At 39.4% G+C, this 16130-nt stretch overlaps 1 protein-coding gene across 1 annotated transcript; it reads left to right on the forward strand.

Moving 5' to 3' along the window:
- Positions 1-2130: 2130 nt before the first annotated feature.
- On the forward strand, positions 2131-5474 carry GP9 (glycoprotein IX platelet). Its single transcript, XM_040592965.1, has 2 exons — positions 2131-2234; positions 4137-5474. Exon 2 carries the CDS (start codon positions 4144-4146, stop codon positions 4768-4770), a length of 627 nt encoding a protein of 208 aa, XP_040448899.1. The 5' UTR covers positions 2131-2234; positions 4137-4143; the 3' UTR covers positions 4771-5474.
- Positions 5475-16130: the final 10656 nt, after the last annotated feature.

The following is a 16130-nucleotide window of genomic DNA, read 5'->3' on the forward strand; positions in this document are numbered from 1 at the left end:
CGGATTCCAGAGGATTCCAAATATTTTGCATCTCTTTCAATGCAAAAAGGCAGTATTTTATTTCAGTATCTAACAGGAAATTTTTTTATTTTGTGTGGCAGCATTCCTTAAGGCCTATGCCATAGATTGTCTGATATGGGGAACGGAAATAAGGGAAGACAGACATTTATGAGATCTATGACCTAGTGATGTACGTTTAAAAAAAACCCAAACAATTCCTAAGGTAGACCTAAGGCTGTTCCCATTATTAGCAGTGCAGTCCCAGGTCCAGATGTTGAACATCTGACAGGCAGATGAACTATTAATTTCAACAAGGGAGGAATCACTTTCCTCATCTTATAGAAAAGATCAAAGTTCAAATGGGGGTAGAAGTATTTCTATCTTCTCCCTCCAGCACTGTCTAAATTACCTTTTAAAATACTAAAGGAGATGCATATTAAGTGTGTTTTTTTTAAAGGAAGTTCCTAACAAACTTCAGGCTACCAGTAATTATTTAGACTTAATGAAGAAAAGTACTTTAAATATAAGCAAGAATTAAACAATAAGAATTGCTACCAGAATAATTTTAAATGTCAGAAATTTCCCTTCCCCCCGAGAACAGCATGTTATCTCTAAACAGCAGCTCAGAAGTAGGGCTCCGCTGCACATCCGCGTTGTCTGAAACCCACCTGGGTTTCATTTTCAAATGCAGAACACAGAGCTCAAAACAACACACTACACGAGAACTTCCCTGAATTAAACATCAGATCCACAACATGCTGCGTTTCCAAATGTCAGCTGCTGTCTTAGTGTTTGGTAACTAAAGCAAAGGAAAACTTATTTCAGTTCTATTGCAAAATTTTATGTACAAAAAAAATTAAAACCAAGATCCTATCTTTGTTTTTGTTTTACAGAAACACAGCATTCTTTATTTAGGTGAACAGATACATATATATTATAAACTTGTATCATCCTTAATTACTGGCTTTCTAGCCAAATATACACAGAGCGTGTTATGTTCTAAGATGTCCCATTACTATTATTCAGCAGTTGCTATTCTTCGGCAACTTTAGTGTGAAGAAATCTGCAGGATCGTTGTCCTTTTCCGAGCAACACACAGCCCTGGTGACTGGGAAGGAAGGCTACATACATGCCCATAAGGGAGCCATGCTAACCGCGGCAGCGAGCCTTTCCCAGCACACCTTCCTGACTATTCTGGAAGCCATTCCTAAACTCCAGACCAAACCAGGACACTACACAACAGTTACGTTCCAGAAAATATCACAAGAGCCAAAACAGGAATTGATGCATTGCTCCATCCACATGCGCCACCCAAGGCTGTGCCAGGGGCACCGACCTGCCCAGGGCGTCCTGGCTCAGGTATTGCTGCATTGCTCCACATGGCAGGAGACACGTCACTCAGCCTCTTTGCATCAGATATTTTGTCCAAACTCCTGATCATCACAGAAACCTTCCTTTCGCTTGTTGGCTTAATCTTTCTTGAACATGAGTGACCACAAATTAAATACTAGTCCTACTAAATAAATTACTTCAATGTAATGGCAACAATATTTCTCTATCCCTTAATAATCTCACCTGACTAATGTAAGTTATTTTGAAGTCTGGTTTTACAAATTTTACTTTGATCAGTGGCAAGGCAGATACCAGACACCGAAACAGAAGCAGTCTATCTCAAGTGCTAACTTCAGCTCCCTTGTATCTTGCTTGGGCTTGCATGTGTCAGCAGCTGAAGCCCAAACCAACTTTTATACCTGTAGATTATTACAGCTGAGAAAAAAAACACATTGTCTTTTTAAAAAAAAAAGTACATCTCTAGGCCATAGATTTCATAAATATCAGTCTTCCCTCATTCCCGTTCCCCATATCAGGCAATCTATGCCATGCATCTTAAGGAATGCTGCCACACAAAAAATAAAGGTGAGTCGTTTTAGATTTTTCCAGACATTGTCAGGTTTAATGGGAAAACTATAACACCAGTAAAAAAAAAACCAAACTCAGAAGCATTTCCTCTTGGCTGCAAAAAATACAAAACCACCCCAAGCGCTATATGCTGTGACATGTCAACCATATCTAGCATCTTCTAATGGGAAGGTTTCCTCTTATGCCTAGGAAAGAGCTCATCTTCCTTAACACACTTCCTCACTGACTCTTTACAGAGTCAGCTCCAGTTGCCAGCTGTACTGCAACACTTTGTACCAAGCAGGAGGAAAGGAACCAAGAGGGAATAACTAAGGGTAAGTGTCAGCCAGGCATCTCACCAACTCTTCCTTTCTGCATTTTTGCCACAGTTCTGTTTTATTTGTAATTGCTTGCTGTTTCTACATTAAATCAAAAGAGACCATCTTTTCTACAGATATTGCTTAACTTTGTTTTGTTCAGTCGACAGCCTGTCCTTTTAAGATGCCAACTTTGAAAAAAAACAAAAAAAACCAGCTCTAGTAAATTTCCTGAAAAATAGTAGATGAGTATCTAGATTCATACCAAAGATATTCACATAAACTACTTGCTAACAAAGACATTGGAGATTGTTAAGATTTATATTTCAGCTTCCCTGTAATGAAGCTTATAATTTTACATAGCATTAATCTAATTTTAAATATACAAATACAGTATTTAGATCAGGAATCAAAACATGTCTAACTATTTTGGAAAGCTGATCAATAATCCTTGTAAATAAATCAAAGCAAATTTTAAAATTGTAAGGAATATTGATTTTGTTTTGTCTTTATTAAATGAAATCTACTAGAGAGACAAAGGTCTCAGCTTATTTTAAGTTTAAGAGGAAAACCTTTTTTATTATTAATCTGAAATATCTTTACACTTGAAAACATGATTTTGAAGAAATTTCTTTCCAAATTCCATTCTATACTGGTATCATTGAGGCTCCTTATGACCTTAGTATGTAAAAACCTCTTTTACTCAGCATTTTTTGTTGTTAATAGGTCTGTTCTACCTGCTTGCCATTTCTCAGGCTTTGTCCAGCCCGATTTTAAAATTATACTCAATGTGCTTCTAATGCTTGCCTGCAAACAAATTCTACAACCTTTTTCACCTTCTTCAGTTAAGAAGGAATTTTCTTTAAGTGTCTAATGTATAAACACCCAACACTTTTTACAGTATCTATAATTTTCCATGTAGTATCCAAGGCAATATATATCCAGATATTTTTGCTTCAATATTTACTTATGGCAAATTAAGGGGGGGGGGGGGGGGGGAGGGGGAGGAGGAGGAGAATGAAATACATTTTAGTTATGGGATGTATTCAAATCATAAAGAAAGATTGTTTCAAGTTTGAAAATTCCCCAACCTGTGCAAGGGAGTTTGTATTTCAAATTTCTATCTGGTCCCAAGGCTAGCTATGTATTTCTAAACGCAGCAACATAGTAGGAAATACGGGAAGGGAATAGCCTTACAGGTTTTAAGCTGCTGAATAGAAAGGACTAAGATGGAAGGTTAGTGGGTTCCACTCTACAGAAGCAGGAATGGCATAGCAAAACGGATAATTACCTGCTAGCCCAAAGCACGGTTATTTAACCCTAAAAGATAAGCAGTACCAGATTTGTAAGAATAGATAACTGTAAATTTCGCATATCTTGAATCATATGTTCAGAGATGCATGAAGTTACAAGGCAACAAAAAAGAACTTTTTGCCACATAAAAATGCGTACTTCCCAGTCAGAATGTTCATACTCTCAGATGATTTTTAGACATTTACAATTAATCAATCTCTTAAACTCAATCTTGAAAACTGACTTCATCACACAATTTTAACACTAGATCTATGAAGATACAGAAATGAAATCCAAATCTTTGCATAAAACTAACCTAGTTTTTACCATTATCTCCTGGTGACATTCTGTTCTAGAACTCTGAACAATAATATATTTTGTACAATTAAGAAGGAAAAGCAATGAACTAGAGACAAGATGGAAGCACTGTGCTCTCTCCCAGTTGCATTTATGCTACTTGATGTCAGGAAGAATGGCTCTATGTGAGAAATAGAAAGCTAAAGGTTTTCATCCAAAATCCTAAACCTCACAAGCAATCCTGAGAGGCACAGCTGTGTTGTAGTTCTCCGTTTAGACACATGCTAACAAATCATACTTATCAGATCATTATTCTTACTCTCTGGGTAGCTGAAGCATGAACAAGACAGAATTCATCACTGTTGCAGGATTCGCCCTATCGCTGCTGTGCCACATGACCCAAAGCGAAGGCTGTCCTCCCTCCTGCGATTGTAAGTCACTGGGAGAGACGAAGGGTTTACACATCGACTGCAGCTCCCGGGAGCTGGCGGACCTGCCTGCCCTGCCTGCCAACACCAAAAGGCTTTATCTACAGAACAACAGCCTGACCTCGGTTCCTCCCGGAGCCCTGGACAGCTTGCTCAGCCTGGAGGAAGTGACAATTTTTGACAATCCTTGGAACTGTGACTGTCATATTCTGTATCTAAAACTCTGGTTAGAAGACATCTCTGCATTCTCTCTGGAAAACACCAGATGCGCAACCCCAGCTCCCGTGAGGATGAAGCCCTTGGGGCAGCTGACTGGGAACGAGCTGGGGGTTTGTAAGAGGCTTCTCCCAATCAAGTGTCTTGAGTTCTTTTGGAGAGACCTCATTTTAATCGCTGGAGCAATAATTACACTTATTTTAGTAGCAGAGGCTCTGAAATTCTCAAAAAAGCTGGTCTGCCAAATGAAGCTAAGGCAATATGACTTGAGGGGCTCGCTGTTGAGAAAGCACACGTCCAAAAACCACAAGATGCAGTGAGCTGTTCACTACCACTGGCTTGAGCAGAAACATCAAACTATTCCACCACAAAAAAGCACACGCACTGGCAACGCTAGTTTTAATGGTGAACATGCTTCAAACAGATCTCAGGGCTCAAAGTCTGGGTCCTCAGATAGGCAGGTTTGATTTAATTGCCTTTCAAGAACAAGCTTGATGATGTATTGACAGGCAAGTTTCATCCTGCTACCACATACTCATATGAAAAGCAGTTCCTAAATTTTTAAAAATAATTAAATCAGCTTTTCCACTGAATTCACAGCTCTTATAGCAAGAAGACTTACACCTTTTACTATATGAACACCCATTGTAGTATTTTAGCAATTCTTTTCTCACTTGTAAGCTGTGTGAGCATGTAACGTGTTACTCCCTCATAGTGTCCCAATGGGTTGGTAGGACCATTCTTTTGTGCAAAAAAGTTCAGCCATCTCTTCCTCAGGTTCAGGAGTTCCCTGCCAGCAAAACCACTATGACTATATAGGCCAGCCACTGAACATATCTGTCACAGCACTCGCAAAACCATCCGGCTGTAATAAGGCTTTTACCATCCCAGGTTAACTTCAATAAGGAGTCCCCACACCTTGCCCCAGCACGGCCACCAACCCTCCACAAGGTTTCATCAGGTCATCTACTGCCTGGGCTGTTTCTCCATCCCCTTCAGGCCAGCCCACCCCGCTCCTTGCCTCTGCTGCCGCCCAGGTTCTTCCTTCTCCAGCTGCTCTCCCAGCCAGCCTCTCCTCACCCAGGCCCCCTGCTTCTCCCAGGGCCTCGCCTCATCTCTCCCACATCCAGGGTGCTCTCCCTCTCCTCCCTCTGCTTCTTCTGGGTCTCTCTTCATCCAGAGCTCCTCTCCCGCCCCCTTAGAGGTATTTAACTACTTAGCAGGAACCAGCCACAGCTGCACATTATCCACATCAGCCCCTGAAGCCAGCCCACAGCTGTCTATTATCAATGTTAATTAACCTGCCTTCATTCCTCTACAATTCCTCTACAGTATCCCTTACTGAACACATTTAAAGATGGACTGGTAATGAGAATACAATCAGGAAAAATAATTTTAAATGTTGTTGAATTTCCTAGAGAATAAACAATAAAAAAACCATTATATGTGAAATTGAAATAATGGATGCTTATTGAACACTTATACACACCCAAGTTTGATCTCTTCTACAGCTCTACACATTTCTGATTCAAATTCTAAGAAATTTCCAGAGCTTGTATGCCAGCTTTACTACTGATATTTGATACACTGGATTTTATGCAACAGTTTTGAAGATGCTTGATGTACTGTCTTCCCTGCTCTCCTTTTGCCCCCCATCCTCATAGAAAAATTGTTGTGGTGCCTCCAGCACATTGTTCTCTCCCCAGCTTAACTCACAAGACTCCAAGAATAGCAGTTAATGCTGTGATGCCATCTGGTCTGGTGCAGTTAGATGGGAGATCTGTGAAGGTCTTCTAAAATTAATACTACTGTTGGCAGTTCAATTTAAGACACGTTTTGCAAATGCTCCTCCTAGCCCCAAACCTGAGCTAGGTGTTAGATGTTTTCTGCATGAAGGTGCTGAAGGCTGGCTGGCTGTTTACCTAGCACCTTGCCACATGAGTGACATCCCTTGTTAAAGCACATAATATCCCTGGCAAAGCTGGCAGTTAACTTTCTTCTTATAGGTGGCCTTGCAATTACCGTGTAGTGTCACTTCTGTGAGAGGAGACTCATTCCTAGCCACAGACACCCAAACTGAGGACGGTGGAAGCTCACAGGGATATTTTCAGGTCCCTCTTGCCTCTGCCAAAGCGCTTCAGCAATGCGGAGTCTGACTGTCAACGCTGACTGCTGGTGACATTCTCAGGCAGCTTTAGAAGAGACACCTTAGTGTCCGGGACACACCTTCACTGTTGGTCCTCTCTCTCCTGCACTGGCAGGGAAAAGCCAGCCTGAGACACCACCACTTGTCAAACTAAACTGGCACCAGTTCAGGGTGAGTCACCTGCCCCTCTCCGTGACACTGTGCCCAGCAGAACTGCTGGAAAACCTCTGAAGGGCAGAGATTTGGGGAAGGGATGCACACCACAGGCAGAGGGTTACACGATTTAGTAATAAAACATAGCATGGGGCTTTAGTTTGAGAAAAGGAAAGGAATGGAGTCAGATGTTTTCCCTGTAAAATAATTAATGATCTGGGGGACAACACACCCGTTACAATGTTGAAGTCTGCAAATGATACACAGTGGGGAACAAGAAGATGGAAGTCATGCAAAGAGCAGTGGGTTACTTCCAGTGCCAAGCAATCAAAGGCAAGATTGTACATCTAGAAACAAAAGATGGGTTGAGGATTCAGTTCAGAGAAGGCAAATGATCTGGTAATCGTGATTTCCCATGTATGACATTGCAGCAAAGGCCTAATGTGATCTTTCCTTGCTGAAATAGGGAATATCGTTTAGGGATATAAATATTTACTTCCATGTTTACATAAGCTGCAATAATTCAGTATCAATGTCTACAAATCAAGAAGAATCAGCTGCAGAAGAATCAGAAAAGCAAATACAGGATTGAAAATGTAGCTTAAAAGGAGCTTAATCATTTTCATTTAATAAAAAAAAATTAAGGTCACAGCTTGTATGAATTTACACGAAGAAAAAATTGTTACCAAAGGGCTGGAAGTAGAAATCAAAACATCAAACTAGAAACAGGGCTCAAAATCTAACAGTGAAGGTAATTATAAACACTGAAACAGCTCGTCAAATGTCATGGCGAATCCTACAGCTTAACCAACACCGGGCATTTGTTTTGAACTGGTAGGCACTACTGGAAATTAGAATGATTTTCACAGATGTGCACAAGACACCTACAACATTACAGCTGTTCTTACTGCTTTGGCCACCTGCAAAATTTCTGTGGGCCAGACCATGAGAAGAGAGACCAGGGGCAGCACAACACCCCTGAGGAGCTCAGCCTGTGCCGGCTGAGCCGCCCTCCCACGCTCCACAGCAGCACTGATATTCCGCTCTACCTTCTCCAATTCCATATCGCACTCTTCGCTGTAAGTACTCAAAGAGCAGCGAAGAATTTGCCTTTCAGAAGTGTTGCATCCCTGCTGCAGGAAGTGAACCATATGACCTAGAAACGGCACGGCTTAGTGAGGCGCTCCCAGCCTCCGGTGCAGACTGGAGTGAAATTGTGTCTTCAGATTTATGTGCACATTTGGATCTGGTAAGCACATTCAGAATTTCTCCAGCTTTATTAAATGTTATTCTACATAAATAACCTCTGCAGGAGAGAATTTCAAATAAACACATCAGAACACAGCAGTGCACACGCTTAGATAATTTTAGAACATTTTCTCTGCACTGAGCTTTTTAATTTTTTAACAGGCAACTACCATTTTGTATTAATGCAGAATATTACAGAAGAAACGCACTCTGCAACCTCCCAAGGAGAGTTTCCTAAATGATATTTCTTGTTTCCCCAAAATAAAATAAATCATTAACGCTAAAAGCTTATCCCTCTCTTTTGTGCCTATAAAGCTAGATATGTATAAAATACTAAACTGCTTTACTGTATAGCTTTAATAGTACAAACATAAAAAAGGAGCAATCAGCAAACATTTCTGCTTATACCAACCAAAGTATTAAGCAAGATGCACAGAATACAAAAGCAAAAAAAAAAGTACCTGAAAGAACATCTTCTCTGACCTATTAAGAGGAATGGCATAATATTGCATGGCAATATTTTACATTCCACTAAAACAGCATTGTATTTATCACTTCTGATCCATCTGGCTTTTGTCTGAAAAAGAAAAAAAAACCTCTGAGAAGGGGAAAGCTGGAACTGCTAACCGAAGGCTCATGAGCAGCATTGAACTGTTTATCTGGCAAGGCCACTACTTCGTGCATAAGCCACATACTCCATCAAATCGCATAAATAACGCTGCAGTTGCTAACAGTGTGCAAAGACAGGAAAATACGTCAGCTATTTAAATGAAACATGCAGCTCTCCCAAAGGAGTTTGTAAAGATCCCAGAAAGTGTTACTATATTGTACCTGCAAGAGTGCAAACTGGTGAATATATCTGTTTTCACATTCTTTAGTAACATAGGTGTAAGTACTGGGATTAATTGCAACTAAAAAAGTTGTAAGTTTTGGTTCAATGTTCAGCAAGACAAGTAATCATACTCAGAATTATTGAGCAAAAAAAAAATCCTATTTTTAAATGGTTCACTGTAATACACAGAGGAGATTCGTGTAAACTCCAATTCTGTGTAAACTGCAATTCAATTGATGTGGAAAATATTTGTGGGCTTCATTTATTAAATAGAATGGCAGGCAAATCACCTTTTTTTCTTGACATGCTCAAGATTTTCTTAACATTGTAGCAAAAAGCAATGCTCAATCTGAACAACTCCTGTTTAGCTTAATACTTGCTTTCTGTCTAGGTTCTACAGTTAGAGTTGATTCCAGATTCAGAGAATTTTACTGCTTTTTTCTCCCCCACGCCATTTGACACTAATAGACGTACAGCACTGCCTAGAAAATAGCCACCAACGCTTACGTGAATAAACATTAAGGGAGGCTTGGAATAGAAACTACGCACTTTTTTGTGACCTTACAGTTTCATCCCACACCCAACCTACTTCAAATGCTACTCAGGGCAGTGGCACACTCCTGGTTTGGTATATGTAATGCCCATTCACAGCCGAAACATGCAGATATTTTATTTCAACAGGTCGTACCACTTTTGGCTTCCAGGTTTCCCAGTTCCCCAAAACTTGACATCACAGCATCATGCATCCATGACAAGCACTGTCGAGCATCTGTGTTTCACCTTTGGGCGGTTGATTTCTAATGTATTTGGATTTTTTTTTCCACTTTTCCATTAATTCAATAAATCAACTGGGAAAAAAATCTTTAGAACAGCAGGATAACTCCCACCAAAGCAAGTGCAATATACTGAAGTGACTAGTGCCTAAATTTGTGTGTAATAAATGGTTAGAAATATACAGGACCCTTACTAAAGGGCCCACAATGTAGGATGTCAGTGTGAAACAGAGAGGTGAAAATCACCAATTTTGCTTAAAAAAAAAAAAATAGAAAATTGAAATCTGTTCTTTATGTATGGCAGGCTGCTTAGATACCTTAAAAAAGTCATAAGCATCTCACTGGCCTTCCGATGAAACATGTAAGAAAAAAGGAATGGATGCACATACAGGGAATATATGTGCAATTAAGAAAAAATTGAATTAACATGACTATTGGATTCTCTTAACATAGGAGTACTGGGCTGCTGATAACATGGTCTGATCACACAGCAGGTGACATTCAGCATTTGGCTGTATGAATAGATACACTTAAACTATTTCCCTGGGTAATATCACCCTTACAGTCAGTTCTGAAGAAATTAACCTCTACAGCCTCTAGCCCTGTCTAATGGTTGAAATTTTTCATACTGCCTTTTCGCCTTTACTACTTATTTGTTATCACAAAGGCCATCATCAAAACGTTGAGTCACAAATACTCTTGGATAGAACAAATCATTATCCTTCAGTGCCTGCCCTTCTTCAAAAAGGAGAAACCTGTTTTCATTAGGTATATCATTAAGCTGCTTGCAGTTATTTTTGGTACAGCTAGAAAAGAAAACCCATCTGCATTGTAGCCTTATTTTAAATTCCCTACTGTTTCGAAACCTGGCCAAAAAAAAACCATCTCAGTAGAAAACTCATGAATTTTAGAATAATATTTGCTTATCACATTGCATGGGTTTTGGCTGAAGACTCTTAATTCTGGTTCTGGAAACGGAATAGAACAACTTTTCTATTGATGTCATTGCTAGATAAGACAATTATTTCATTCTTAAACAAAAATAAAATGTATCTGCTTCTTCTTTTTCCACTTTCATTTATTTATGAAGACCTCTGAGCTGTAAATTTAATTGCAGGCTACCAGATTATCCATTCACACAACTCCTTTCTTGAAAGTTGTACTTTTATTTACATGACTCGTGTTCACTAAAATAAACCAGTAAGGAAGAGGTCTTGGCATGTAACAGAATAGTTTCATAGATCTGTGATGCAATAGACTAAAAATCCTCTAGTCCCTCACCCCTGACTTGGACATAATTATATCCACTGTTGATTAATATCATTAGGAGTGAATAAATGAACAATAAATGGTTACTGTTTCATAGAAAATAATGTGATTATATTGTTCCACAAAACTCATAACCTACCCCCCCGCCTTATGGCACTAACAGGTCATCAAGGCGTAGCAAAGGAAGGGACAACCTTTCCAGTCCATCACAGGACAAACATTTCACAGCTAGGCTGTGAATAAGTGTGCTATTCATTTGTTTTTGGAATAGAGAACTACAGTGTCCAAGTCTAGCATTTTAGGTCTTTAAAAACCTCCTCTGGTTTTAACGTATTAATAGTACTTTATAGTCACTTGGATCTCTCTGACCTGCCAATGATGATATCACTCTGACTGGGGTGATCATGAAAGTCCAGTGGAATTACACAGGGGATAAGTTTCCTCTGAAGTGTTTATAGGTTTCCATTGGGTTGTTGTGTACAACCTTCCCACAAGGCTTACACACACATCACGCAATGTTATTCTCCACTGTGCTAGAGGGCCCCAATATTACTAATGGAAGGTAATTATTATGATGAATGTGCTAACAATCAGCTTTGGACCTGTATAAAACACAAAAAGGTAATTCCCTAAAAATTACCGTGCTTCAGCTCAGAGTAGGCTGAAAGGCATAAACGCTCTGTCAAACACAACTGACCCTGTGTGTTAGTGGAGTCAAATTATACTAATTATACAAATACAGTACTTTGGCTTTGCATCGCTGATACCAACCTCTGAATGCAGCCACTCTGGACCTGTCTTCTGAAGTTAGTTACAAATACTTCTTTCTTCACCAGAGGTAGACTAGTACTGAAGCATTAAAGCATTTTTGCTAATTTATAAGACTGGAACAAGGAAAAAAACTCTGAAAGAATACGACAAAGAAAACAATAGCACAGTTTCCACCTGGGCAGCAGTAGCCTAGGCAGGTCACTGGTGCTCCTCGGAAGCTACAGCAAGAGCAGCAAAGCCTGGGGGGGAACTGCACAAAGGACAGAGCACCCTGGATGTGAAACATGGAGCTGAGCAGGAAAGCAAGTGGAGAAAATGGTGGTATTTCCATGGACAGTTGATATACCTCCTTTTTTTTCCTTTTTTTTTTATTTTTTTTTTGTGATGAAAAATACACAGCTTTCTTCTGCACTCAGAAGGCAGGAGGCTGGACCACTGCCAGCAACATTGCTACAAGCAACACTGACAGGAAGTGCTGGTTATTTCGGGCTCAGCACCACGATAGTGTATGTAACTACATGGCTTTGAGAATTAAGCCAGCTCACACCTTTCTGCCTTGGCAGGAGCGTCTGCTTGCGAAAGAGAAGAGCAAGTGCACGTCTGTGATGCAAGTTATTTTAGAAGTGATGCTTAGTTATAGTAAAATTACATATTTACAGTAAAAAATACATTCCACGTGCTGTGGATTCACTGAATTTGCTTGATTTCCCTCCTCGTCCATGTTCTAAGGATGCTGGTATTTTGAGAATATACTTTTCTCATGTGTTTCAAATCCCACATTCTGAAGATGAAAGCTGAATGAGATTTAAGCATATTCAACACCTTTTTTCCCCCACAAAGCAATGAGGAAGCAATCTGAAATCAGTTTTCTCTTTCCCCCTAGAGTAACTCACATGCCTTGAGTAGCAGTCCAGTCCTCCCCAGGAGCTCTGAGTAAGTCCATGAGATGGATACATGGCATTTTACTGTTCTGAGGGTCTTCTCTTAAACGTCACTGTTAGACGTAGGTCTGAATTTGCAGTAATGTATCTCAATGGTCTCACATTCGTATCTAACCTGAGAGGATTTTAACTGTAAAGCTTGCCTATCCTAAGGCTTGTTTGGCAGCCTGCATAAAATAACTTCATACTAAATTCGCACTAAAGACTAAGTACAGCTTTGTTCTTAGTAATAAAATACATTGCAAAGTTAACAAGCTTGTATTGTATTTATCATTTTGCCAAGCAGCTATGCACAAAAAGATTCAGGTTAGTGTCCAGGCCTTAGACCCAGTTCAAAGTATTTCAGTATGCAGAAAATGAGTAATAGAAAGTAAAATATTTTTTTCTGTTAAGTTAAACCCCAGCTATTTCATAAGATATATGTCACATAATGACAGCCATTTTCCACCTTAGTTGTACAGCTACTGCTTGCACCGACCAGGTGTGGAACTGTGTTAACAGCTGCTAGAGTAACCCATCCAGTAACAAGTTTCAAACAGCAAAATATCAAGGTTATTCATAGCCTAACAGGACTAGTGACAAACAGTAACTCCCTCAGATGAATAGGAAATTTCTTTCATTACTGAACTAGTAAACATATACTGTAAGAACTAAATACTAATTGAACGTACAAAATATATGTAAAGTGACATTGAAACAGGCTTTTTAATTCATCTAAGCTACCACACTTGTATTCTTTAAGATAAACTAATTTGCCACTACATACATACATTCTCATACTGGTTTTATGTGTAAACGCGCTCTTTGGGGAATTATTAAAATAAAATTTGACACTTCCCAAAACCTGGGTTTTTTTGACTCTCAAGGTCCACACACTTGTGTGTTATGATTTATACCTGAACTACATGATTTTACTTTTGCTGGCCAACAGGTGAAATGACCACACTGAAAATCATTAATTTCTAATAATTCCTTTTATAGTGCTAATTTTGTCATAATGCTTAGTAATGCTAAGTTTATCTTAGTAATGCTGTTTATGCTTTTTCTCTTCAGAGCACTACACAAAACAACTTTCAAAAGTGCTTGGAGTCTGTTGCTAGAACCCATGTAAATATTTTGCTATTACATTGACTCCAATTAAATTTAGATTACACTCAATAATGGGTGTGTGACAACAAATGGCTTTAGTTGCATAATGGCCACATGGCTGCTATTTATACTGAGCTCCTTCCCAGGGGCACTTTGCTCTCTGACGTACCCTCTCAGGATGCCTTCCCCAGAGCATATTCTCAGTTTACCCAAACGATTGCCCGTGGGCAGCAGCACTGATGTCACTTCAGCAGGCACACAGCTACTGACTGACATGGCAAGTTCATTTTAGGCAAAATAAACCTGAGGTACCTGACAGAAGTTCGTTCAGATTACCTTTGTCTTTACTTACAACTTCCTTGTTTGACCATCAAGCATCCAGTCCTTTACCAACCTGCAGTTATCAAAGGGCACTGTTTTACACAAGTACATTCTCTGAGAAAAGTGGATTGAGGTCTCTTGCCTCTGAAAAGTATTAAGAAATAGGGCTAAGGAAATGCAGAGCATTCATCTTGGTCCAGGAAAAAAAATTAATCATCCAAAGCCCTTTCTTAAATGGCCTTGATCTATAGGGAAGGAGGTGTCAGCAGAGATGGATTACAGGCTCCCTTTTCCTCCTTGAATCATTTTTTCTTGTCTCTTCTTAGGGGTCAGAAGATCTCTCCCTCTAAATTAGTAATTTATTTTTTGGCTAGGATTCATATATTGCCTTTTATGACCATGGAGATGGACTATGGAACGTGACACATCTGTATAAAACCCACTCCTACCAGTAGTACAAAGCAGTAGAAGAACATGGCAATTGCCACATCATAACAGGTTGCCGTCAGGACAGTAGAGCACTTAGAAGCAAGTACATGTTTGACTTCCCTGAGTTTGCAAGGCAACTGCAAAAACTGATAACTTAATTTTCAGATACACTTACCCAAAGCTAAATTATCAGAAACAATAAAACTAAAATAGCAGCAATTACAACCTGAAGGAAAAGGGCAGCCACAGTCCATAAAAGAACACAAATTGTGTGTAACGGAACCTCAGAGCCTCCGAAGTGATCCCTTTAACTTTGGCAACAGCTTTTCAGTCAGACAACTCTGAAACTGGATCAACATTGTCACCTAGTGGCTGCTGAAACCTGCCAGGGAGAAAAATTCCTTGAAGGTTGTCACCCTTCCGTACCAAAGCCTCGGTAATGGGACGTGATAGAGTGATTTTCCAACCAAGCTACCAACTACCGTTAGCTCTTTCTAGAGTCTTAATACAGGTCTTCGGTCACAAAGTGTCAGGTGTCACAAGACGTAAATCGTTTTCTATTGACAGAAACTTAAAGTTACTGTACTTCTGGACACTGGGCAATACAACCTCTATTGACTTTCTTCACTGTGATCAATCATTTTTAGACATGCCTTTAGTTTTCTGCTACTATAACTCCCAAAGACACAGCTCAGTCTTTATATTAAAACTTGACATAAGTCAGGTCATGACCTGAAGTCATCATGAACTTTAATGTAAACTAAAATGTGACTAACCACTTCAGTACTGTAGCTTCATCCTATCAAAGCGCAATAAAATAAAGGAGAAAAAAATTGTAAATTAAGCAACTAAAACAAACTAATGAAATCAAAGCAAACAGCACTTTGCAGGTTTTTTCCTACCATTCCTCCTCTGCTCCTGAAAACCTGAGACAGATCTTTCTGAGATCATTTCAAAGCAAAGAATAAAACGTCAACAAAGTAATTCCAAAAAGAAAACAAAATTTTTAAATCTGTGGCAATCTGTTAGCTATCTTCAGTAAAGTAAAAGAAATGGGTTTAGATATATTTCAGATTTAGAAATTATGATCTGTTATTCTATTTTGCATAAAAATACACTGTGATTTTTCTCAAGGAGCTTCTCAGGGTAGAGATTCTTAAGCAGTGTGCAAGCTTCAGGTCAATGCACTTTCAAGAACCTTGTGAGGGAAAACAATACATTTATGTTACAGACAGCAATTTCATAATACAGCAACTTCCAGCTGAGGAACTCAAAAGTTTTATGGAAGTGCTGGCTGAGTGCACGTTGCTGCAGAAGCCACATCAAGACACACCAATTCTAAGGCCCCCATCTTGCCTCCTGATCAACCCAAATAAACCCTTACAGTCAAATAAGTCCACCAGCCTAGTGGGATAGCCTCTGTTTAGTAGGCAAAGAGCTATGAGTGAGAATCCAAGTGCAGGATCTTTGGCAAACCAACCAGAATACCTGGAGAAAAGAAGTCAGAGCTGACTGCTCTCCATTTTCCTGCTTGTGTTCAAAATAGTTGGTTTATTTTTGTTATTAACATCTGTTGCATTAAAGGGGAATGGAATAATTTAGCAGGAATTGTATTTTTTGCTAAAGGTTTCTTATAATATTAGATCTGTAATTCCCCCTCCAAGCAATTTCACAACGTAGGTGAAAAGGCCCACCTTTCATGGTAAGC

The sequence above is a fragment of the Falco naumanni genome, chromosome 4, assembly GCF_017639655.2.
Source record: "Falco naumanni isolate bFalNau1 chromosome 4, bFalNau1.pat, whole genome shotgun sequence".
In the NCBI taxonomy this organism is placed as follows: Eukaryota; Metazoa; Chordata; class Aves; order Falconiformes; family Falconidae; genus Falco; species Falco naumanni.